Source organism: Megascapheus bottae, chromosome 14, assembly GCF_031878675.1.
Source record: "Megascapheus bottae isolate mThoBot1 chromosome 14, mThoBot2.hap1, whole genome shotgun sequence".
NCBI lineage: Eukaryota > Metazoa > Chordata > Mammalia > Rodentia > Geomyidae > Megascapheus > Megascapheus bottae.
In genome coordinates this window covers 186,381-212,282 of record NC_143522.1, presented here as the reverse complement: position 1 = coordinate 212,282, position 25,902 = coordinate 186,381, and the positions used below count along the sequence as shown (strand labels likewise).

General features: G+C 40.4%; 1 protein-coding gene across 1 annotated transcript in view; it reads left to right on the top strand.

Moving 5' to 3' along the window:
* Slc35f4 (solute carrier family 35 member F4) overlaps nucleotides 1-24,390 on the top strand; it is a 205,007-nt gene extending 180,617 nt beyond the window's left edge. The window contains exons 3-8 of the mRNA XM_090344184.1: nucleotides 261-558; nucleotides 5,855-6,074; nucleotides 16,672-16,797; nucleotides 18,766-18,958; nucleotides 21,898-21,987; nucleotides 23,990-24,390. Of these exons, the coding sequence (XP_090200310.1) occupies nucleotides 261-558; nucleotides 5,855-6,074; nucleotides 16,672-16,797; nucleotides 18,766-18,958; nucleotides 21,898-21,987; nucleotides 23,990-24,231 (1,169 nt within the window). The 3' untranslated portion in view covers nucleotides 24,232-24,390. The remainder of the gene's footprint in view (nucleotides 1-260; nucleotides 559-5,854; nucleotides 6,075-16,671; nucleotides 16,798-18,765; nucleotides 18,959-21,897; nucleotides 21,988-23,989) is intronic.
* The last annotated feature ends 1,512 nt before the right edge of the window (nucleotides 24,391-25,902 follow it).

The following is a 25,902-nucleotide window of genomic DNA, read 5'->3' as shown; positions in this document are numbered from 1 at the left end:
TGCCCAGGCCCCTGTACTGGCATCAAAAACAAAACAACATGGAATGGGCAAGCTGGAGGATACCACAGCACCCGCCATCTGCATCCCATGTGCTGGCTGGGGGTCCAGAACCACACTGTATTTAGAGGAGCTGATTTCAGTGGGAGAAAGGTCTGAGCAGCCAACACTAGTGATTCTTTTTCTTTTCCGAAGAACTGATACATTTGATCCTTGTTTTATGACCTGATTTCTACCCATTTGTATTCCTTCCCTGTTTTCAGGGGATGATGGGACACAAACTCATCCTGAGAACAGCAGCCAAGAAAACAGAATCAAGGCTCGCTGCCTGTCCTGCACATCCATGGTTCTGAAGGCTGTCTGGGGACTCTTGATCATCTTGTCAGTGTCTTCATCTTGGGTGGGAACCACACAGATTGTGAAAATTACTTATAAGAACTTCTATTGTCCATTCTTCATGACATGGTTTTCAACAAACTGGAACATTATGTTTTTCCCCGTCTATTATTCTGGTCATCTGGCCACTGCTCAAGAAAAGCAATCTCCAATGAAAAAATTCAGGTAAGTTTTATCATATGTGGTCTATAGGAGCTATTTGGAAAGATGTATTATATAATGTTGCACTTTTTTTCCTCTTTGGAACATGAGTTGAGTTCATTTGGGGAGTGGAGAAGCAGGATTTAAGGTTGGTAATGAGCAGGAAGAGATAGAATCATCCCTTATGTAAATTTAAAAAATACTTCTTTGGTATGCCAGTCACTGTACTGATGCTTTTATGTACCCTGCTTTATTTCATGAGCATTCCGGAAACAATGTTCACTTCTCTTTTTTGCTTTTCAGTCCTGTCCTGGGTTTTGAACTCAGGGCCTGATCACTGTCCCTGAGCTTTTCTGTTCAAGGCTAGTGTTCTTACCACTTGAGCCACAGCTCCAATCCTGGTGCATTGGTAGTTGATTGAAAATTAGAGTCTCGTGGACTTTCCTGCCCAGGCTGGTTTTGAACTATGATACTAAATCTCAACCTCTTGAGTAGCTATGATTACAGATGTGATGTAGTATTGTTATCCCCATTTTATAAGACAAAACAGATTTAAAAGGTTAAATGACTTGTCCAAGGTCAGACAGTTATAAATAATAGAACTCTGATTTCTCCTCAGATCAATTTGTCTCTAAAAGTCATTTTTTGGACAAAAGTCCTAGTGTCTCAAACCCAGAAAATATCTGTATTTGTAAGATTGTTACACAAAGATTTGCTTGGCATTTCTGACACCAGTATGTATAAACAGAGAAACAGGCCTAGTCATATGCCATGCGAGGTTTGGCCCTGGGAAGCTGAAGAGATGCCATTCTTGGCTGGTTTCCAGCATTGTCTATATTGTTTTCTGTGAGCAGTAGTGGCAGGGCTTTCATGAAAGTCAGGTTTCTAGTGTTCCTTTGTGTTAAGCCTGGCTTCTGCAGGCCCCGATTCTGGGAGAAGTCAGGGGACTGATAAAGCTAGCATCCTGTAGCCTTACACAGAACTCAGGAAGGCAAAAGCAGCATTTGGGTGAAAGTTCTTTTGCCAGTGAACAGTTTCTTACTAAAGAAAAATCTCTGAACTAAGGAATCACATACCCATCCATTGTTGAGAGAAATCAGGGACTAGTCTTCAGCAAAATGAAGTTAATTTGTATTGCAGTAACCCAGCAACCTTCTTTCCCATCCATATACTCAACAATAACAAGGAATGCTTGTGAGTGGTGCCTTAGAGTACTTTTAAAGCATTAGAAAACTGTAATGACTTTACCTTTGTTTCCTGTATCCAACTTAGAATGACTTAATAGTCATGATGTGAGTTGATTTTTTGTATGTAAAAATAAAAATTTTAAAAAACATTTTTCCAGGGCCAGGAGTTTAGCCTACTGGTTGAGTGCTTGCCTAGCATGCACAAAGACCCAGGTTCGATTTCTTGGTATCACATACATAGAAAAGCAGGAAGTGTTGCTGTGGCTCAAGTAGTAGAACGCTAACCTTGAGAAAGCCCAAGGACAGTGTTCAGACCCTGAGTTCAAGTCCCAGGACTAGCAAAAATATTTTCCCATTCAAACTCAGTTATTACTAAGGAGAAAAAAATAAATATCTGCTTTGAAAGAAAAGAACTCCTATCTGTTGTGCTGTCTAAAGATGCCTCACATTTGATTCCCATCAAAATAGACAAGCACTTGAGGTATAGCTCTTTTAAGTGACAATAGTTAGAAAGAAAAGCAGGAAACGGTGATTACTAGACTATAATTGTTGTTGTTTGAAAATAGCTGGGTGTCAGATAGATTTGTGCTGCTCAACCTGCATGTTTCTGATCTTGGGGTTTAGATACATGTTAGTGTTATTGTGGAACAAAAACCAAGCTTCCTGAAAGGCAAAAGCTCAAGAACACTTTAGAGCAGCCATGCTTGCTTTAGCTAAGGTAACATATTACCTATAAGCTGCTCCTGGCAGAAATGTGATTTAGAGAATGATCTTCTTCTTCTCCATATCTCTCATGCTGGACTGACTCTAACTTTTGCAAAATCTGTGATTTGACAAAACCCCTCTACCTGTCAGTGTAACACTGAAGTTGGCCATTTCTGAAATCAAATCCAAGAGCTTTTCCTCTCAAGCAGGGAATACTGTCTTTAAAGGAATTATTTTCCAGTGAGAATATTGTGAGGAATTAACATTGTCAGAAAATCCTTAGATCCTTGCTCATTTTTCCCCCACAGACCCATTAATACCATCTGCTGGGAAGGTATTCCCAAAGCTATCACATCTGAATGAGGAAAAAATAGAGTTAGTGAATAACAATGCAGACAGAATTTGTCCCATAGCACCAGAACTTCTGACTATTTTTCTCCTGAATTCTGTGCAAGTATTTCCAGAGTTTTTTTTCTTTTATCAGTAACATCAAAAGAATTTTCAATAAAGTATCAAACCTTGTCCATTGGAAGCAGCCGTCACTGAGTTCATTATTCCAATTGCAGGATAGCAGAATTCAAAGGCCTCAGCTAAATCTGAGAAATTTAGAAGAGAAAAATGTGTGCCGTAGTTTTCACAAGAGTGTTTTCTTGAAAAAATAATGAATTCTAATAAAAAATATGGTATCATCTGTCTGATACCTGTGAAATGTGTTTGGCATTATAGAAATGATTTGATAACTAGTATTTACACTGGTGGACATAACTAAATTACTGCCACCCCGCTAGCTTCTAAGCTTCATTTCAGCTGCTGTTACTTGTCAGCGCCTCTTGTCCAGAAATTCTGGTCTTTTCACTCTAAAATGAGACTGACTATGAATTGCTCATTTTTTGTGTGTTCCTTAGCATCTAAGGCTTATACAATATAAAGTATTACATGAGGGATCCAACATTTGGATCATGTTTTTCTCAGAGTACTTTAAATTTCTACAACAGTAATGATAAATGGGGAGAAGGTCGGCAGTGAGAAGAGATTGGAAAAGGAAAGGAATCAGTGAGGAAATGGACAGGTTGGAGACAGAACCAAGCAGATGCAAAGTGTCTCTGTCAGGCAGTACGTGCTCTTCTGTGAGCTAGTGGAGTATGCCTGTGCCTGCGTCCCAAGGCTTAGCTTGATAGCATTCTGCTCAGCATGGTAGTTAAGACTCAGTAAGGAGAATTATCACTGACTAGGATTGGAAATAAGAAAAAAAATCTGCTTTAAACCAGAAGTGGGTTTTGTTGTAGCTTAATAAATGTCTATTTTCAAAAGCATCCAGTGGCAATGTGAGAATAAGCCCTTGCCTCTCAAGACCAGCTCTGTAGGGCAGCTTTCTCAAGGAGCTTGTCCCTTTGCAAATACAGAAGCGAAACCTTGTGCCCAGCAGGTCCCAGGAGCCCTACCACTTGTTCTGTCTGTGACGCTGCCTCAGACTGTCCCAATGGCTAGCGTACCTTCAAGGCGTCACTCATGTGCCTGTGCATGTACATACAGGAAATTTCTGTGTACTTTCAGGAGGCTTTGCCTTTAGGATATTTACTTCATTCACTGAAGTCTCTGTCTGATATGTGTCTCTGTCGAGGTACAATACTGCCTTTGGGAAATCTGATTTTCACTTAATGAAAATTCTTCCTTTATGTTTGTACATCACATAAAAGCAAAAGCACAGTACAGGGTCTATGGATGCATCATGCATTTCTTTTTTTAAGCCTTCCTAAATGCACTGACCTACCACTCCCAGCAGTCTCAGTTGCTTAGCAGTAGCCTTCATTATGATACCTGGCCTTTAGGGCCGTGCCCTCTAGTCTTTGAGTGTTTATCATTCCCTCACTCCATGTATGCCTTCACTATTTGTGCATCTTCATATATCTGAGGAAAATGGTTTTTTTCTTCCAGTCCTGGGGCTTGAACTCAGGGCCTGAGCACTGTCCTTGGGCTTTCTCAAGGCTAGAGCTCTACCACTCAAGCCACAGCACCACTTCTGGCTTTTTCTATGTAGATGGCACTGAGGAATTGAACCCGTGTCTCTGGACACGCTAGGCAAGCACTCTACCACCAGACCAAACTCCTAGCCCTGCAAATGCTTTTTTTTCCCCAGTGTTTTGGGGCACAATAATATCTCTTCAGTAAAAACTGAATGAGGAACTGGTACAAGTACTGTTTAGAACCATGTTAATATATTTCATTTTAAACATGTTCAAATATTAGTAACTTGTTGCTTTGGTGAAGATATCTACATTGCTCTTAAAAATACAATGTGAGCGTTAGCAGAAAATGTGATTAGCTGAGTGAAGAAAACAAAGCTAAGTTTTTCCAAGAGTGTTTTCGGTCTATAGTCACATAGATACTGTCATTGTGTCACTTTTCTTATGACATGTATGTATCACTAGCTGGAACATTGTGATTAAGATGATTCCTTGGGCTAAGTGGCCAATTTAATTAGAAATTAGACAAATCAGGGATGTAATTGATTATTTTCACACCCTGAATTCAAATGATTCACCTAAACTCCTTGATGCCTGTAAGTAAGTACAGGTTGACTTATATACATAGTTTTTGGAGTTTTGTTTGTTTGCTATTTCAGGTTATCACAGTTATCAAATATTCTGCCTTAAAATACTGGCATTGCTTGGAGCCTGTGACTCACATCTATAATCCTAAATACTCAGGAGGCTGAAATCTGAGGATTGTGGCTAAAAGAGCCCAGGAAGGAAAGTCCATGAGATTCGTATTTCTAATAAGCTACCGAAAAGCTGAAAGTAGAGCTGTGGCTTAAGTGGCAGAGCAATAACCTTGAACAAAAGAAGCTCAGGGAGTGCCTATACCTTCCCTGACTGCCAAGTCCCAGGACGGCCACACACAGAATAGGAGCAGCAGCAGTAGTAGTAACGACAAAAAAAGAAATTAGTTAGCTGAACAAAGATATTTAAAAGATTCATAGTATCTCAAAAAGAGCAAAATTCTGAGCTGTGTGTGGCTTTCACAGACTTCTGAAGACCCCATGGGATTCTGGGACTTGTGTGGCCTGTTCACATGTTCAAGTCATCTTGACCATATTATATTCCTGTTCCCCACTGGAAATCTTAAGCCTCTCCCAGTAGCTAGTGGTTTTAGTGACCCCCATTTCTCTATTTGTCCAGTCTTCCCTGATGGTTCAGATATAGTAGAGATAATTTGGTGGGGCGGGGACGGGGGGGGGGGGGAGAGACAGTGTCTAGCTCTACGCCCAAGAGCTCTGAGCTCTGGGTTCTTTCTGTGGGGAAACCCTGTGTAATCACTGAGGCCTGTAAGTGACAGAACTATGTTTAGTATGTTCTACAGATGGATGAGGGGCTTGAAAGTTTGGGTGACCATTTGAACTGGCATATTAACCTCTTTTTCTCTCCTAGGGAATGCAGTCGGATTTTTGGTGAAGAGGGTCTGACACTGAAACTCTTTCTTAAAAGAACTGCTCCCTTTTCTATCTTATGGACGTTGACAAATTACCTGTACCTACTGGCTTTGAAGAAGTTGACAGCCACGGATGTCTCTGCCCTTTTCTGTTGTAACAAAGCTTTTGTCTTCTTGCTGTCATGGATTGTGCTGAAAGACAGGTTCATGGGAGTGAGGGTAAATGCACCCTAATTCAATGCGTAGATACTTCCCTTCAGCTTAAATCTTGGCCTCACAGCTGCTTAGCTTCATGGAGTCTCTGTGAAGCATTTCCCACTGGTTCGGAGTCCCAAATGAAATTTGAAGATGTGTTAGGAAGTCCGGGCAGTTTCTAACATCTTGCAAAGATAAAGGGATTGTTTCTACGAGGGAGTCAGCTGGGGAGTCACAGGAAGCACTATCACAGACTGAGAAATTCAATTCCATTCTTAGAGTTAACTTTTAGGATTCATGTTTGGTCAGCTCCTCTGTCCTCAGGAAAAAGGGTCTGAGAAAATAAGCCCCTGTAAAGATTATGATTTGCTTTTTTCAATCAACTTATTTTGGGATAATCCCCTCCTGTCCCCTCCCAGATGGAGTTAATTAATACTGGTTTAAGCAGATAAGATTGCCAAACAGTAATTAAAGTCACTGGTAATGGCACAATGATGTTACAAGTGGCTGTATATCTAGTGTGACTAATCTGGAAATGGAACAAAAGCAACAACTTGTACTTTCAGAGTCCAAATCCTCAACTGAACTGTGTTAAACATACACCAACCACTTCAGTGCTGAGTCTGTTCCTTTCCGTAGTAACATAGATTTTAAAGAAAGAAACTTTGTGTGTGTGTGTGTGTGTGTGTGTGTGTGTGTGTGTGTGTGCTTGTTCTATGTTAGAAATAGATTACTTGGAAACCATGCAGATTTCAGAAGCCCGAGCTCATGCATATCATCTGGCATTCCACCACGATGAAAATCCAAGACAACACTCTTTAGAAAGGAGTCTGAATGAACAGCCTTTTGCCTGGAGTATCAACATTACTCTTCTATGATGCCCAAGAATGTATTTCAAAACATAGGGTTATCCAAATATTGACACTCTTGGCAATGATTCCAAGATCTTTGCCCCTTTCCAAATTCTGAAATTGCCAGAGAGAGAGAGAGAGAGAGAAAGAGAGAGAGAGAGAGAGAGAGAGAGAGAGAGAGAGAGAGAGAGAGAGAGAGAGAGAGAGAATGAGAGAATGAGTTTATGTTGTCCATTAGCCCTGAAAGCTTTCTTTAAAAAACAAAACAAAAGTCAATTAAGGGTCTGTAGACTACCTATGAGCGAACATGAGGTCCAGAGTTTAATCCCAGGATCAACTAAAATAAATAGATAAATAACCAATGTAGAGACAGGCTCAGTGTATTGTGCTAGTTACTCAGGAGACTAAAGCAGGAGGATCATTTGGTTTGGTCCCCTAAGTTCAAAGCCAGCCTACCTCTTAGTAAAAAAAAATACAGACAATCCAAAAACTGGATATATTTTAGGAAGTGTTGTTCAGAAATTCAGAACTGAAGCTTGACATAAAAAATAAAGAGAAGGGGCCAGGAGTTTGGCCTAGTGGTAGAGTGCTTGCCTAGCATGCACGAAGACCCAGGTTCGATTCCTCGGAACCACAGACACAGAAAAAAGCTGGAAGTGGTGCTGAGGCTCAAGTGGTAGAGTGCTAAGCCTTGAGAAAGTCCAAGGACAGTGCTCAGGCCCTAAGCTCAAGCCCAGGACTGGCAAAAAAAAAGAAAAAGAAAAAGAAAAGAAAGAGGAGACTTTAACAAAAGAGAAAATGAGAAACTATGAGTCAGTCCATGATAACATTAGAATATATCAAACTTGATATCTCATTTTCTATTAGAAAACCTTAGATTTGTCACATAGGGCTCAGAATACTGTACTTTTACCGGAAAGACCAGTGAAGGCTGGCTGCCATCAAGGCAGCTGACACATCCCCATTCAGGATGGGCTGCATTGTTCTGGGGAGAAAGGGCTTTAAATCAAATCTAAGTAACTTTTTTTTGTCTGAGACCTGAACTTGCCCTTGGTATCTGAGGCTTTTAGCTCCAACCCCAAAACATAAATAACTTTTACAAGAAGTATTAACAACTTTGACACAGTAACCACAGAACAAGAAATCAAGTAGGGAGATCTTGGCATGGAGCCTATATACTTATGAAGGCCATGTCTACATACGTAAGTCATCTGAGGCTGTATTTCTAACACCTAGAATAATGCAGCACACAAGGTAAGAAGAGGTAAGTTATACTTGAAAATGTAAAGAATGAATTCATAAATGCTTTCTCATAATAGGTAGATAGATAGATAGATAGATAGATAGATAGATAGAGATAGATGAAAAGATAGGTGATATGGGATTTATTTTCTGCTCACTCAGCAGCATCTAGATACTGAATGTTAAAAAAATTAGCATTACATGAACTAATGAAACATTCAATTATATTAGAGTGAATGAATACATTAATCTATCTATCCATGCTATAAGAGACCACATTTTTTAATGGTATAATGTTAATTTGAAGCTATTTAAAGTGAAAAGAAATGGATGTGTACTCCATATTTAAAGAACAGATTTAAGAAATCTGACTAGAGGAAACAAGCCATTGCTATTTTAAAGTTGTCATGTGCAGTGGGTTTCTGGCAGTTCTACAAAGAATCTGTCCTTGCTAATTTCCAAAACTTGTGAATGTGACCTTAATTGCAGGATGGGGGAGGAGTGGAAGAGGACTTTATAGCTGTCACTCACTTAAAGATTTCGAGAAGGGACAATCAGCCTATGATGGGGTGGTGGCTATAACCCAATAATACATATCTTTACAAGAAATCCATGCAGGAGAGACACACAGAGTGCAAGAGGTATTGTAACCACAGAGAATAGCATGACATGGCCAGAGGCAGGAGTGCAGGGGCAGCCATACAACCTGGAGGACACAGGATATGTGTTTTCCCTAGAGAAATCGTGGGGAATAGGATCCTGTTAGTTTTTAAACTTCCAGCCTCCAGGATTATGGTTTTAAGTCATCATAATTTGTGGTCATGTGTTCCAGGAGACTCAGGTAACTAACCAATTCAGGCTCTATAAGGAATGAATACTAAGAGAAGAAATGTTAAGCACCCACCAAGTACTTGTTAATAAATCTGCACATAATTTAAGATATCATAACCAACCAGCAAGCATTCATGCCAGTCAAGTTAGTTAACCAAGTCAGATTTTTTTAAGCCACACGAAGAGCTCATTTCACTATGAAACACTAACATGTGTTCAAGGCCAAGTTCCAGAAGAACGCCAAGGTTTAATTTTAATGATGCCCACAATCAGGCCATGGAATAGGAGAAGCACCTAAACATATTCAGCATTTTGCCTTTTGAAAATGTCAGCAATTCTTTTCCTTGTGAGACATACAGAGAACATGAATAATTAGGTCATTTGAGAAATTAAAGGAGGGCAAATACAGCACCGCAGTGTAAATGATGCTCTTACTACTTATTTCTATAAATAACCTCAAGCTTAGTCCCTCCAGATTTCACCCCATTGGACTACAAATAAAGCAGTAAAGGGATGATTTAAGTCAGTTATTCAGTTAAAATTTATCTTTCTGACTCACGCTAAAATATCAGGAGTTTAAAGACAGATGATTGTGTTATAATTCTCATTTGCTTAGCTCCACAAAAGATCATATTTCAAATGAAAAGCTCTGACTTTCTTCTGTTTTTGTGTGTGTATCTGTGTGGGGTGTGTGTGTGTGTGTGTGTTCTGTTGTGTCAGTAGTAGCACTTTAATTTAGTGCCTTGGGTACTGCCTCTTAGCTTTTTTTTTCCCCAAGGCTGGTACTCTACCACTTGAACCATAGCTCTACTTCTGGCTTTTTAGTGATTAATTGGAAATAAGAGTCTCACAAACTTTGCTGCCCTCAATTCTCGGATCTCAGCCTCTTAAGTAACTAGGATTAAAGGTATGAGCCATTAGCACCCAGCTTTTACTTTTTGTTTGTGGTGATGGTGGTAGTCATTGTAATGCTTGAACTCAGGACCTGGGTGCTATCCTTGAGCTTTTCTGCTCAGTGCCAGCACTCTATCACTTTGAGCCACAGCTTCCTTCCCTTCCAGTGTCCTGATAGTTAATTGGAGATAAAAGTCTCAGACCTTTCCTGCCTACACTGACTTTGAACCCCAATCCTCAGATCTCAGCCTCTTTTTTTGCCAGTCCTGGGCCTTGAACTCAGGGCCTGGACACTGTCCTTGGGCTTTCTCAAGGCTAGAGCTCTACCACTTGAGCCACAGCACCATTTTTGGCTTTTTTTGTATGTAGTACCAAGGAATCGAACCCTGGTCTTCGTGCATGCTAGGCAAGCACTCTACCACTAGGCTAAACTCCTGGCCCTCAGCCTCTTTTTTTTATTGTAATTAATAGAAGGGTTGCATTATATTTACCAGATAGAAGGTGCATTACTTCACAAACATTGCTACCCTTTCTCATGTTTTTGTCCCCACTTCCCTCCCCTAACCCCTCCCCTCATCTTGTTTCCCCCCTTCCCTATCCTATTTCAAATAAACATATATACAGTATATCAGATAACAAGGTAAGACACTGACAATATGAGATAACCAAGGAACAACACAAGAGATGAGAAATAACAGTGCATTAAGAACAACAGTCACATATTATATGGCTCTTGTTTCTCAGCCTCTTGAGTGTAATTATAGGTATGAGCCACCAGCATCTGGCTTACTTTGTTTTTGTTGCTGTTGTTTAATGTCAACAAGAGTAAAAGACTTTAAAGTCAGACTTTATAACATCAGGCTGGGTGCCAACAGCTGTGACCTGTAATCCCAGCTACTCAAGTGGTTGAAATCTGAGGATCTCGGAGTCTTTAACCATCAAAATGTAGAACTGAAGTGGTAGAATACTGGTTATGAGGGAAAAAAATGCCAAGTGAAAACACAAGGCCTTGATTTCAAGCTACGGTACCAGCTTCCTCCCCACTCCCCCAAGATGTTTCTGTTAGTAGTTACATGTTTATCTAGATTACAGAAGGACAATATTCACATAGAAGTGAATTATATGATATGAGCAGATTGTTGATATTTTATTTGTTTGGAATATCAATTGGATTATAGGTAGAAAGGCAATCTGATACTTAATTTTTCTATTATAAACTCATTTCAGCCAATATACTAGTACTCTTCAGTATGTTGTTAAAAGACTTTTTCTTTTTTCTTTCTTTCTTTTTAATTAATTAATTATTTTTGTGTGTGTGAGGGGGCCATAGGGCTTGAACTCTGGGCCTGGGCGCTGTCCCTGAAATCCTCAGCTCAAGGCTACCACCCTACCCCTACAGCCACAACCCCACATCCCCTTTACTAGTGATTAATTGAAGATAAGAGTCTCACGGTCTTTAGTGTCTGAGCTAGCTTTGAACGGAGGTCAGCCTCCTGAGTAACTAGGATTACAGGTGTGAGCCATCACGCCCAACATAGAAGACTTTTCTGAGCAGTTGCTTACAGTTCATGTGTGATCACTCCATAGAAATGAGTAAACTTCTTTAAGAGACTGTGTAATTTTTCAGAATATTGCAAAGTATTATAAAGGGATCCTGTACTTTTCATAGCTTTGAGTGTAGGTGCTTTCCTCTCCTTGAGATCACGTATTGTGTAGCTGTGCTTCTTAAACTCAGGACAACCACAGAAATCACTACAACTATACTAAAAGAAGGTTCTTGGTACTATGTATGAGGCTGAGTGGTAGAGGATTTGCCTAGCCTGCTCCGGTTTCAGCCCGCTGGGTTCGATCCCCAGCACCACAAAGACAATACTAAACAACCACTGAGTGTATTTTAAATGGAAGGTAGCTGTCATAAACTTACAAAGCTTTATTTCAGATCTTGTCCTTCCCCATTTCTCTCTCTTTTTTAATTGTTAAAATGTTATTATAAAGATGATGTACAGAGGGGTTACAGTTATATAATCACATTTTTCTTTGGCCTTCAAATTTCCTTGAAGACATGGAGAAAATTGGTGGTCAGAGAATGGCTTAGCAGACCCCAACTTTCCTTAGCAGTTCTAGGACATGAATTTGTATCCCTTCAGTGTGTGTCATCGTGCTATCCAGTTCTCTCCCTGTAGGTGGACCTCTAGGGAGTTGGTTTCATAAACTAGTACTTTAGGTATCTTTAACAGACAGGAATATGTCAGTTAAACCGATTGGTTGCGTAACCTGCACTTTGAATTCTCAAGTGTACTTAAGTACACTTGAGAGCAGGACACGGGAGCTGAGCTGCAAAAGACTTTTGAATTGATACTAAGAAAAGATTCAAGGTGACCTCTGGTTTACATGCTGCCTAGGCCAGGAATAGACCCAAGAGAGAAGAAATCTGGGTAGTGAGAACTCTCAGATTCTATGACAGAATTCTTTCATCCAAGTGTAGTGTTCTACCTTCCAAATCTACCCGCACCCCTTTTCCATCTAGGTCTTCCTTCCAGACGTTATTCAATTGGGTTTTATGAGAATTCAAACATTATTATTAAGATGATGTACACAGGGATTACAGTTATATAATCACATTTTTCTTTGACCTTCCTGTCTTCTTGAAGACATGGAGAAAATTGGTGGTCAGAGAATGGCTCAGCAGACTCCAACTTTCTTAGCAGTTCTAGGAGATGACCTTTATCAAGGATTTGCCATTGCCTTTGGAGCTTAAGGGTTCCTTAAGCTAGTGAGGCTCCTCCACGTTCCCCTAGTTTCAAAAGGCAGAATTAGGCTCTAGGAAACAGATTTGGATTACAAATCCTCAGTTAGGCCTGTAAGATCCTCAAAGAAACACTGTTGGAAAAGAATTGTGAAGATTCATTCAGTGCCTTTAGACCCTAAAAGAACTTGAATTGCTAGAAATGATCTATAAATGGAAAACACAGTGGGTGGGATGGGACTCATAAGCCTTCATGGAAAGGTAGAGGAAACTCAGACTCTTGTGGCCTTTTGAGGACCTGAGTGGAGAAAGGAAAAAGCAAAGATATACAAAAAACAAACAAAATAGCCAAATCTCAATGCTTCTTTAGCCTGATTTTTTGAAAGATAAATTTGCAACAAATGGTATTTGGTACTATTACATCTCCAAGATTCATGTAAAGGTAATTTATTTAGACATTTCAGGTTCACTGAGAGGCTGAAACTGCACCAGGTTGTCAGGAGAACCATGTTTTTTGGAACCCAAGCAAATGGGACCATTTTTTCAATAGGAGAGATCCTCAGATGTTAGTGTGTGCCAGAAGTATTTTTGTGGTGGTCACTGAGTGGAAAGCATATAGTAGAATTTGTCTTTCTTTTTTGCCAATCCCGGGGCTTGACCTCAGGTTCTGTGCACTGTCCTTGGGCTTTCTCAAGGCTAGAGTTCCACAGCTTGAGGCACAGCGCCACTCCCAGCATTTTCTATATATGTGGTTCTAAGGAATCAAACCTGGGTCTTCATGTATACTAGACAAACATTCTACCACTAGGCCTAACTCCTAACCCTAGAATTTTTTCCCATGTATTTTTATTCTAATTAATAGAAGGATTACATTATATTCACCAGATAGAAGGTGCATTACTTCACAGACATTGATACCCTTTCTCATGTCTTGGTCCCCAAGACCCTCCCCCTACCCCCACCCTTCATCTTGTTTTCCCCCCTTCCCTATCCTATTTCAAATAACCAAATAAGCATATATACAATATATCAGATAACAAGGTGAAATACTGTAACAATATGAGATAACCAAGGGACAGCAAAAGAGATGAGAGATAACGCAGTACATTAAGGACAACAATCACTCATTACATGGCTTTTGTTTCTATATCCTGGAGGTCCTTTTGTTTAGTGTCATACTATATGGCCTTATGTATCTAGGTTTTGTTCTATTGTAAATCTCTGCTAGAAGAGCCCAGGGTTTCTACTGATTATGAGTAATGAGGGAAACATTGAACCTATGTTCCTTTGATCTGGCTTACTTCACTTAATATGATTTTTATGTCTTTCCATTTCCTTACAAATGGGGCCATGTCGTTCTTTCTGACAGCAGCATAGAATTCCATTGTGTACAAATACCACATCTTGTTGATCCACTCCTAGAATTTTTTATATAATTTTTGAAACACAAACTTCCTGGAGTTGCATTTCCAGTGTATCGAGCACAAACAAGAATATTTCATGTGTTTCTGTTAAGAAGAAAAAGCTATGAAACTTTCCTCTCATGACTGATTTTGAACATCCATATGACTCAAATCTACATTTAGGTTGTTGGCTCCCTGAACCTTTAAAGAACGCTTCTGCTCAGTGGTGCCAAGCAGAATCGTTCTGGGGTCATTCGAACAAAGTTCTTCAGTTGGATCTCCCACCCAACGTATTCCTGCATTTTCAAGATGAGTGATATGCAGGGATGCATAGAAAAGAATTTGAGAGTTTCTTACAACAAACCGGAAAGAATTTATCCTATCAAGTAATTGTAAATTCAAATGTTGTAAGTGATTTAACCAATCTCCTCCCTTTAGTAATCTACTACGTAATCTATAAAAGATTACCCCGAAGAAGGGTTTGTCTAACATTTCGATTATTCAGATTTTCCTGCTGTCAGAATTTCATATATGTTGTTATCAGGCTCCCTAAAGTAAAAAAAAAATGCTTCTCTCCACAAAAGCAATTGAAAGAGACACTGGTATAATTGACACATCAATTTGAGTAGTTGAGGCGAATATTTTTTACAAGTACTTGAATATAACAAGTAATAGAGCTTTTTAAGAGACTCACTCGGGTTATAATTTAGAATTGCTATAAAATTATTTCATCTTTAGCCATTACCAATTCCTATCTTGAGAATACTTCAAAATACAAATTTCAGACATTTATAGACTTTCAACCTCATATATAACCCTGGGAAAATTGTATTAGATGCTGGTCACTTTCTAGGCAGAATTTCTTGCTTTTGTTTGTTCCATCAACTCAGAATTGCATATTTCACATGATAACCTATATACAATATTGCATAATAACATTTTTAATTTTAAAGATAAAACCACATATTACATTACCACTATGTTTTCTAACATTGTCTGGGAATAACCACATACTTATAACTGATGGTTGGCTAGCAGACATATATATTAATTCAAGTTTATTATCTTTTATGTTCAGTTTTATGAGGGAAATCTGTCTATGTACATGAATAACCTAGCCCATGAACAGCAATTAAACACAAAACAGTATGTCAGTGTTTAAGGTGCCTTTTCATTTCTCTGCGATCAGATCACTCCCCAAAATGCTTGCCATCTCTGGCTGAACCACCGATGCCCAAATCAAGGGAAATGATACCCTTCAAACAATTTCTAGGTCCAGATAACCCTCTTACCATAATTTATGAGTCTATTACTTCCTATTCGGAAATTGTCCTCGATACCTCATGGTGCATGTGTGCATTAAATTCTATTCCCCATAGATCGAGACAGACAGAGATTAATTGAAGCAGACCTGGCAGGATTGTAGAGTAAGATATTTGCTCCGTAAAAGAAATGCCTCTATCTAATAGGCTGAAGATTGTTTTTCAAGGCTGGTGCTTGTTTGCCACACTTCCTAGTCTCCCTGCTGGTTTTCATAAAGGATACTTCCATGTGGAGCCACTCTGTATTTACTAGTGTCATTCACAAAGACACTGCTTCTGCAGCACCTGAACTAACACTGCCCTCCAGTCCAGAGTCACATGGTAACTAACGATCCATGTATTGTTGTAATAAGTTATTCACTAATAATATTCAAGAGGGTTCCCAATATCAGAGACATGAAAATCTTCGCTGCAGAGGAATTTAGTTGAAAGCACTCAGAACTGAAGTTTAGCAAAATTAATCTCCACTTAGGTTTAAATTTTGCATCTTAACTTTAAAGTCAGTGAGGACTTGTCACATGAATCCCCATGCCAGGGCTGTTGTTTTCCTGTTTGTTGTTGCTCTGAATTGCTTCCAGTTCCAGACAATCACATAGATACAAGCTAAGGCAGTGGGCTTTTAATATACCAAGGATCCGATCTTTATGACTGCAGTCAAATTATGGATATTTCACTTTATGCAATTAATGAATGCAGACGCATAATTAAATATTATCTTTCTGTAGTTTACCTTAAAAATTGAATTAATTTGCATGTAAATAAGAGGAAAAGGTGGCCTCCATTTGACATTCCAAGAGATAGTGCAGACTCAGCTTGCTGCTGCATAAATCACTGAGAGGCTATTCACTGTTTTCTTTGTCCTTGGTCTAAGTTTTACCTCTTAACTGTACTGAAATTATGTCTCCCTAATCAAATAGTTGCTATACAAAGACTATCAGAAATGTGCATGCATTGCTCCAAGGAACAAGATGACAATGTATGCTGACTTATCTGAAGGAAAAAGAATACAATGCAGATGAAAATGTTTAGAAGTACCTTCCTATTAAATCCATTTCCCCTGTATGGATAAAAAATCTCCAGAAAGTTGAGCTGAACAGTTAAGCTAACATGAGATTAGTCTTTAACTGGAATGTGAGGAGCTGTGCGATAGTCTCTGCCGGATGTCTTGGGAGCATACTGATTTATTTTTCATAATTACCCTTCTTAGACTTTAATAGGGGGAGAGAGAGCTAATTGGACTGACGGAGACACTTAACAACTTGCATGAAGTCTTCAGTGTTTTGATCTGGGATACGAAGGCATGATTGTTCTTTCTTCCGTTCTACTTGACAGATAGTTGCAGCCATTATGGCGATCACGGGCATTGTCATGATGGCATATGCAGACAATTTCCACGCCGACTCCATCCTAGGGGTGGCCTTTGCAGTGGGCTCGGCCTCCACATCTGCATTATACAAGGTAGGTTATGCATCTTCACCTGTAGTCATCGCTTAGAGTTAAGAGATAAAATAAAGGAGTCCAATGAAACCATTGGCTACAAAACAGCAGGTGTGTTTAAGCAATCATAAGAACTATTTATTAGATACATGTTATGTGGTTGATGCTTGCCAGAAAAGAACACCTGTATGAACCCAACTTTAGGAGGCATAGATGCTTATTGCAACTCTCCAGATGAGGAATTCCTACAGCCATGAAGTAATAGAATGAAGAGGGTACTTTGGACTAGCCAGTTCCTGAGCCTGTGTGCCATGCCCTCATCCCCCATGCATCAGGCAATGAGAGCAGAAAAGAAAGACTTTCCTTCCTGTGTGTTTTTCTCACTTACAATCAGTCATCACTATTTTAACACCAGAGGTGCAAGCATAACAAAAAGCTGTCATTTGAAACTGTCGTATTGACTACATACAGACCCAGGCCACAGGAGCCCGTGTTCAAATGCACTTTCCCTCTTGATTCTGCTCTATCTGCTCACTGTTTCCTCTCCTCTGGTGCTCTCTGTCATCCATGAATATATTATGTGGGGTCATTGCACTTGACTTCAGGGGGACAGACTCAGAGAGTAGATCTAAAAGGTTATTCTCTGAAGCTCTACTTTCAAGACCAGTATACTTTCTGGATGTATCTAAAGGACAACTCCAAATTCATTTTTCCGTGTCTATTTTTTAAAAAAAAAACAACAAAAAACACCCCAGTGAAAAACAAAAGAAATCCTTTATATTCCTTCTAGAGCCCTGTTTTGATTATCACCAACCACTACTGTGGCTCACTGGGGGTAACTTTACTTTCATACTGACATTTCTTGGCTCGTTGATTCTGTGTGACAAGTTTGACAAGTGTTTATTTATCTGCCATTAGCGTCTAACTTTCTCCCCAGTGGAAACTCAGCCAAGAAGTCTTAAATGACCAAAGACTAACGTGTATTCAAGCACTCTTGACTAAATCTTTCAGCATAAAAACTAACAAAGTCAGATGAAATTGTGCATGGAATTGCTATAAAGCCAGGATGCCCATTTTACAGAGATATATGTATTGACCAGGTAATAGAATATATGCATTTTATATTCATCGCTAGCACATATAAAAATCATTTGTACCATAATTTTAGACAGAAATAATCTGCTTCATTGTACAGTAATGGTTAGTGAGTTAGTAAAGGCTTAAGACAGATTCACTCTTGTGTGTGTGTGTGTGTGTGTGTGTGTGTGTGTGTGTGTGTGTGTGTGTGTGAGTGTTAATACTAGGATTTAAACTCAGGACTTTATGCTTGCTAGGCAGGCCTTCTATCTCTTGAGCCATGCCTGTACCCCAGAACAGGGGTGAAGACACCACAACATATGGACTTAGGAATGGCTTCCTTACCTAGCCTGTTCTATGACTTCAAATTAGCTCGTAATTTCCTTTTGTCTTCTTTCTCTGTACCTAGATAGGCAATGCAGCCCCAAAATAATCATAATAATAAAAACAAAGTTTGTGAAGACATTATAAGTTCAAACAGGAAAAGTGCTTTGAATTCCAAGGCATCGGTATTTATCCCAACAACCTAATAAGTCTCTCCATCCAATTTAGTTTTCACTCTCTGTCAAAAGAAGGATGCAGTGAATACCATCCTGAAGGGAAGCATTGACGGCATTTCTAGACTAGACTTTGCTGGGCTCATCATTCCCCCTGTACTCACCCCAATGGCTGTCCTTTCCAAGCATATAGAACCCCAGCAATTTCCAACACTATATGCAATCCATCTTATAGCAGTTGCTGTTTCCTGTGAGGGATCTGGGGGGTTTTAATTCCTTATTTCAACAGTCCATTTCTGCCACGAAAGTGACAGGGTCAGAAAACACAAAGGTAAACTCCAGACTAGTACACATGGCCTTTCTGCTCCAACCAGATCTCCAGCTGTGTAGCTGAAGAGTCTCTTCCCCTCTCCAGGTTCTATTTAAGATGTTTCTGGGAAGCGCCAACTTTGGTGAAGCCGCACACTTTGTCTCCACCTTGGGTTTCTTCAATTTGATCTTCATCTCCTTCACCCCAGTCATCCTGTATTTCACCAAGGTGGAGCACTGGTCCTCTTTCGCCGCCCTGCCATGGGGCTGTCTCTGTGGGATGGCAGGGCTGTGGTTGGGTAAGTGGGCTCATGTTTTGCCTTTTATTTCCTTAGCCAACTTTTATCCCATAGATGGTCCCAGTAGTATAATTCCTTTGGTTATGTCTATGTGCCACTGCCCAAGCTTGCATTGGCTCATGTCCCTGAATGTTTAGAAGGATCTTTGCAAAGCTATCAGTGGCATGCTAAGGCATGCGATTGGAAGTCTAGGTCACTGTTTTCCACTGGCCTTCAGGTAACCTGGTCCAGTCTTTGTGATGTGCTGGGTGACTTATTCTACTCATGCATGCCATGGAGTGTCAGGCAGAGGGGAGAGAGTGTATGGGACATCTAAGGAAGTCAGTGTTCAAAATGGCATGATGCTGGGTACCAGTAGCTCACACTTGTAATCCTAGCTTGTCAGGAGGCTAAGATCTGAGGACCACAAGTTAAAGCCAACCCAGGGAGGTAAGTCTGAGAAACTCTTATCTCCAATTAAACAGCAAAAAAACAGAAGTGGAGCTGTGCTAGAGCATCAGGCTTGAGCAATATCACTTAAGGGACAGTGCCCAGGCTCTGAGTCCAAACTCCAGGACTAACACACACACATGCACGCACACACATGTGCGCGCGCACGCACACACACACACACACACACACACACACACACACACACACACACACACCCTGGAATTGCCTAAGAAGCAGACTCAAGAGAGAGGAAAGAAAGGGAAGAGATGGTACTCAAGACAGAAGTAGTTCATGCAGGCTCCTGGTTTAAAATGCATTTAGTATATAAGCAAGGAGGGGCCATTGTCACACCTGTGAATTAAGTAGCTGACTTCTGAGCTTAGAGATGTTGGCAATAGCAAGTCCTAACCAGAAGAAGAAAGCTGTACTCATTGTACTTGACTGTCTAGATTAAGTCCACTGTGCCTAATCATAAATCAAATAAGTTCTTTTCATGCTTTCCCTTCCATCTCCCCAAAACACGGAGGCTATCTTCCTTACCTGACTTCTAGGCTTCATTGTTCTTTCGCTTTTTTATAGTATATTCACATTTAAAGATTATTATGCTTCTCCTCATTCAAACAATAATGCACATTGAGATTATATTGGCAGACACTTCAAGTTGTTTTAGTTTTAGGAAATTTGTTGCTATTTAAAATGAACAGCAAATGATTCATCCCTTCGACAACCAAGGAATATTATGCTTCCCTTACAATTGCATCTGCATGGAACAGACAGACAGTCCATAATCTTGGTCACAATGCTCTTGGCCTAGAATGTGCCACCAGTGGCCTTGTGCTCAGGGCACACACAAGGCTGACTGGCTCTGAAGAGCTCCTGACTCATTTACATGCTCTGGAAAGCACGTCCATTTGTTGTTACCCTTCTCACTTTCAACGTGAGGTCTGCTCCCACTTTCAAGCTGCACTCCTTGGAAGGAGAGGATCCTGAAAAATAATGAATCTGCTCTTCTCCCTCCAAGCAGTCAAAACAGCAATCACCCAATGCCCCGGTGTCTGTTTACTCAAAATTAAATCATTCTCTTTGGCCCCATTTTCACACACTGCCCAAGGTCAGTCCCTCTGTCTGCCCCAAATCTACCCACCACACTCTACCTGTAGGACCTCTGCTGACCTTCTTAACTAAGCAGATAGGATCTGAACTAGCAGCAGCATTTCAGTTCCCAGGAGAAGATGTGATTCCAGCAAGTGCATTGATTGGCTCACTATTTTTCTATTTCAATCCCGCCCCCTAGGTCTGTAAGGGGAGGTCCTAAACAACCAGAAAACCCTCAGGAGAAAAATCAACCATTAATTGTTGGTCCCTGGAGTTCCACTTTTCAAAGACAAAATCATATGGCTATTATTTCTCCTTACCTCTCCTAAGTTGGGTGAAAATCAATCGCAGTGTTTCTATAAGATCAAACTATCCTAATTAAAAGTGCCTTGCCAAAAACAACCTAACTACCAGCAAAACCAACATTTCATTGACTCCTGGTCCCCACGGTGAACACATAATTTCTACTTTCCTGCAAGTAGCCTTCTATCACTGTACATATTCGTTGGTGTTCCCAAAACATGCCCCGAATCCACTCTATCGGGCATAGCACCAGCAGACCACTGCAGCTGCTCAACCAAACCCTTCACTGTGTCAAAGCTGGGCTGTGACAAATTTGAAGGGACAGCCTCTGTCCTGACTGGTTACAAACCCTGGGGTTATAGAGTCCTCCTTACTCACATTTTTAAGGTTTTAGTTCCATCCCTCTAGTTTTCTAGGAATCCATTACAGTCTACCTAGGTCTGCTCTGAGGTATATCATTGAGACAAACACCAGTCTGTGCTCTGAACTGTCCCACATCTCCTGAAGCAATGGCAGGCGCCTGTCTTATCCCGCAGGGATTGTGCCTACGCCAAATGTAGGTCCCCTCATCTATTCACCTTACTTTCCTTGAATTGCACTTAAAGTTAGACTGAGTACCATGATTTAGAGAGCACATTGAATTGATATTCTTTTCCTTAGGTTGGCTAAGGAGGACATTTGCCTATGATATTGACCTTAAGAAGCAGGAAAATGATAGCATTTAAGCTATCCATGGTCAGATCTCCCTCTAGACATGAGCAAACTTTGGTCATCCAGGATTGAGGCGCAATGTGGCAAAGTAACAAAAAGAAATGAAGCATCAAACTTCACTTGATGATTTGCTTTCAACCTCTGGCTTGCCCTAGCCTACCTTGATAGTGCTAATAAGCAACGTAGACAACTGATGGTTTTACCTCTGTGGTTTGCTCACATACCTTTGCCAGCCAGTTGGCAAGAGCTCAGGTGAACAGTTGGCAAGATTCGAGGACTAACTAATCAAGGTACAGACACTTGAGAAGGCACATTTAGCAGAGATGCTGTCTGTCTCACATTAAGACATGAAGACTCTAGTATTCCATTAGTCTACAATATCTTCTTCCATGTTACAGCCTTCAACATCCTGGTGAATGTGGGTGTGGTGTTGACATACCCAATCCTAATCTCCATTGGCACAGTGCTCAGCGTCCCTGGAAACGCAGGTACGATTTGACCACCACAGTAAGTCCCTTGTTCATGTTTACCTTTGTACTGGCTTGTTTTCTCTAGCAGTTATGCATTCGGCCTCAGATGTTCTTAAATTTCATGAAGGTGGCCAACAACAGAATCACTATGCAGCAGATTTTTTAAATACAGCTACAGAAACACTGTCGGATTTAGTTTTTGTTTGTTTTTTTAACTTGGTGGTGCTTTTAGAAATAAATACCAAATGTATCATTTAGGTTTCAGGACAATCTAATTTCGTGGTATTTTTAGAGGAAATCCTAGAGAAACAAAAGGCATCCCAGCAGAGGACTCTGGAGTAACCATCATTAATGAAGGTGCAAGAACTGTATAGGGTGTTGGCTCCCCTCAGGATATCCACCAGGAGCTTCTTCCCAGAGCTGAGCAGGTGGGCCTCTAGGAAAAGCAACTTGACTTGCTTCAGGGGCAATAGGAGAAGCCATTTTTTCAGGATTATCTTTCTAGTGAGAGCAGCAATGAGAATGAGTAATCTGTGCCATTGTGCAGTCCCTCCATCTTGAAAATTCTGTGATTCCAAGTCTGGGCCTCGGTCATCTCTCTTGCCTTCACAACAAGCAGTAACTGTTTATTAAGCATAGATTATGGGATCTGGGCTGTACACAGGACAGAAAAATATTACATTATTGTTCTCTTAAGAGGCTCACAATTGGATTTGGGAAAGCCAAACAACATATGTAAAATGACATGGAGCTGCACAATGTAATGCATTATTAAATTCTAAGTTTGTATGAGATGACTCCCAAAGCTATAGGAGGTTCCAGAGGAAAGGAGTCTCTAAAAGAAGAGGAAGAGGAGCTGGGAATGTGACTGAGTGGTTGAGTGCTTTCCTAGCATGCATGAAGCCCTGGGTTCCACATAACCAGAAAAGGCCAGAAGTGGTGCTGTGACTCAAGTGGTAGATCGCTAACCTTGAGCAAAAGAAGCTCAAGGAGTGCCCAGATTCTGAGTTCAAGTTCCAGGACTGGCAAAAGAATAAAAATAAAAGAAGAGGAGTTGCCAAGGAAGTTCATCCATTCCACCGTAACTTACTCATTCCACGAGTAACTGCAGAGCACTTGGCAGATGCTGGGAACGGCCCCAGCATTAGGGATAGGTCCTGAGCAAGGTGCAGTTCCTGCACTGTGCTTCTGTAATTTTTTTATTTAGATAAGAATGTAGAACAAATTTCTACTATTTCAGATAAACCAAGTAAGTTCTATGCTACACAACTCAAATTACAGTACTTTTATCCTTAAAAAAATCTACACAGCTTGAAAATTTGTTTAATGGCAAAAAATCAATACATAACCTAAAACTGAAGAAAAGTGAGAAAGGAGTGGATTGGGAAGAGTGGGTGAGAAGGAAAGGGGTGATATTGATCAAAATGCACCATATTCATAAACTGCTTTGTTGAATAGCAATTTCTTTGTACAATTACTTAAAGATAATACTTTTTTAAATACAAAAAGGCAGAGAATTTGGGCTGGGAGTTTGGCCTAGTGGTAGAGTGCTTGCCTAGCATACATGAAGACCTGGGTTCAATTCCTTGGTACCACATACATAGAAAAAAGCTGGAAGTGGTGCTGAGGCTCAAGTGGTAGAGCTCTAGCCTTGAGAAAAATCCTCAGGCCCTGAGCTCAAGCCCAGGACTGGCAAAAAAAAAAAAAAAAAACCTAACAACAAAAAAAAGGCAGAGAATTATATGGGATCCTGGATCTCATTTTTAAAGTACTCATTTGTTCAGCGAATTTGTGAAAGTTTTGTACCTTGTGAAGGAAGATTTTAGCGATGTAAATGTCTTGACTTGTGAAATATTCCAAGGTTACTACTATCTTCTAACCCATGTGCATGGTCAACTGAAAGACCAATTAATCAAATATTAAGCTTACTTGCCCAAAAGTCACACTGAGTCTGGCCACTTGTTTCAAAGAAACTTAGGAATGACCACGGCTTGGGTGTGACCTGACTTTTCCTCTCTAGCCGTGGACCTCCTGAAGCAGGAAGTGATATTCAACGTTGTTCGCCTGGCTGCTACCATCATTATCTGCATTGGGTTCCTGCTGATGCTACTGCCTGAGGAGTGGGATGAAATCACCCTGAGGTTCATCAATAGCCTGAAGGAGAAGAAGAGCGAGGAGCACATGGACGACCTGACGGATTCCAGCGTCCACCTGCGGAGCAGAAGCAGAGTCAACGGGACAGTGTCTATCCCCCTGGCTTAAAGAGAGATGCCATTTGAATGCACACATATGTATATTCTGTGAATATAATACCGTTTTCTCACGACCTGTACACTCAAATGACAGCATTAAACTCTGAATTTGGATATATCCTATGTGAAATAAGACCAAAAATGAAAGTTTACATTTATATGCTTATCAAGGGACTGATATAAATAATCATAATAAATTTGTATTAAAACATTTGTCCTTGTTCTGTTTATTCTGGTTTATTTGGTGGGGGGGAGTCATTCCCTTGCAACTTGACAATGGCCTGCAATGGACATCTGCCTTCTCTAACGTCCTGTGCCACCATGTTTCTTGAAAGACTTACGTATATACATGCTGCTATTTTATCTTCAACTCCCATTCACCCTTCAGCCCACTTGAATGAGCCTTCTGTTCCCACCATTCCTCTAGAGGTGACCCCTGAAGTCAACAATGACTGTCAACAAGTCGTGTTGTTACTTCCAACTCATACTGCAGCGTTGTGAGACACTGACCTGTGGATGACAGCACCATCTACACTAACGCCCCATCTATGGAGTGTCCAGTAGACCAGGAGCTCCTTGAGAGCACGAGCTGTGCGGCAGTCATTGCTGTGTCCCTACAGTGTAGCTCTAACAGGCATTCATTTCATCGTGAATGAACCGGCACTCGTTTTTTTTCCTCTCTCCAAGTTTTTTTATTGTAAGGTATAGAGAGGTTACAGTTACATTCACCACATAGTAGGTACATTACTTCTCATATATTGATACCCCTTCTTATGTTTTTGTTCCAATTTCCCTCCCCCCACCCCCTCCCAATCATCTTGTTTTCCCCCCTTCCCTTCCCTATTTCAAATAATCAAACAAATATACAATATACTAAGTAACACAGTCAGGTATAGTAACAACAGAGATTAACCAAGGGGCAACAAAGGAGAAGAGAAATAATATAGTGCATTAACAACAATCACACAAGATAAAGCTCTTGTTTCCATAGCCTAGGGACCCTTTCATTTAGTCTCATCTTATATGACCTTATGTATCTAGGTTTTGTGCTATTGTAATCCTCTGCTAGGAGAGTCCTAGATGTGCACTAATTATGACCCATTGACCCTATGTTCCTTTGAGTCTGGCTTACTTTCACTTAATATGATTTTTTCCAAGTCTTTCCATTTCCTTACAAATGGGGTGATGTCATCATTTCTGACAGCAGCATAAAATTCTATTGTGTATAAATATCACATCTTCTTGATCCATTCATCAACTGAGGGGCATCTGAGTTGGTTCCATATCTTTGCTATGGTAAATAGTGCTGCAATGAACATCGTTGTGTTAGTAGATTTAGTATGTCCTTGTTTCTGGACAATTGGGTAAATGCCAAGTAGTGGAATTGCTGGGTCATAGGAGAGCTCTATGTTTAGTCTTTTGAGGAACTGCCATACTGCTTTATGAATGGACACTCTTTACTAGAGATAAACTCCCTTATTCAGACAGTATGGGACCAGCCATGGTTAAAGACAGCAATTCTCATAAATGAGCCTTGTTAATGTAAGGACTGAATGCTACTACAGCCTTCGCCATGTTTCCATAAAATACCAGCAGTAAGAAACATTCCTATCCTGAGAAGCTGGTTAGGACATATAGCAATTTCAGGTACTTTATGTCGTATGGGAGACATTTCTTCAGC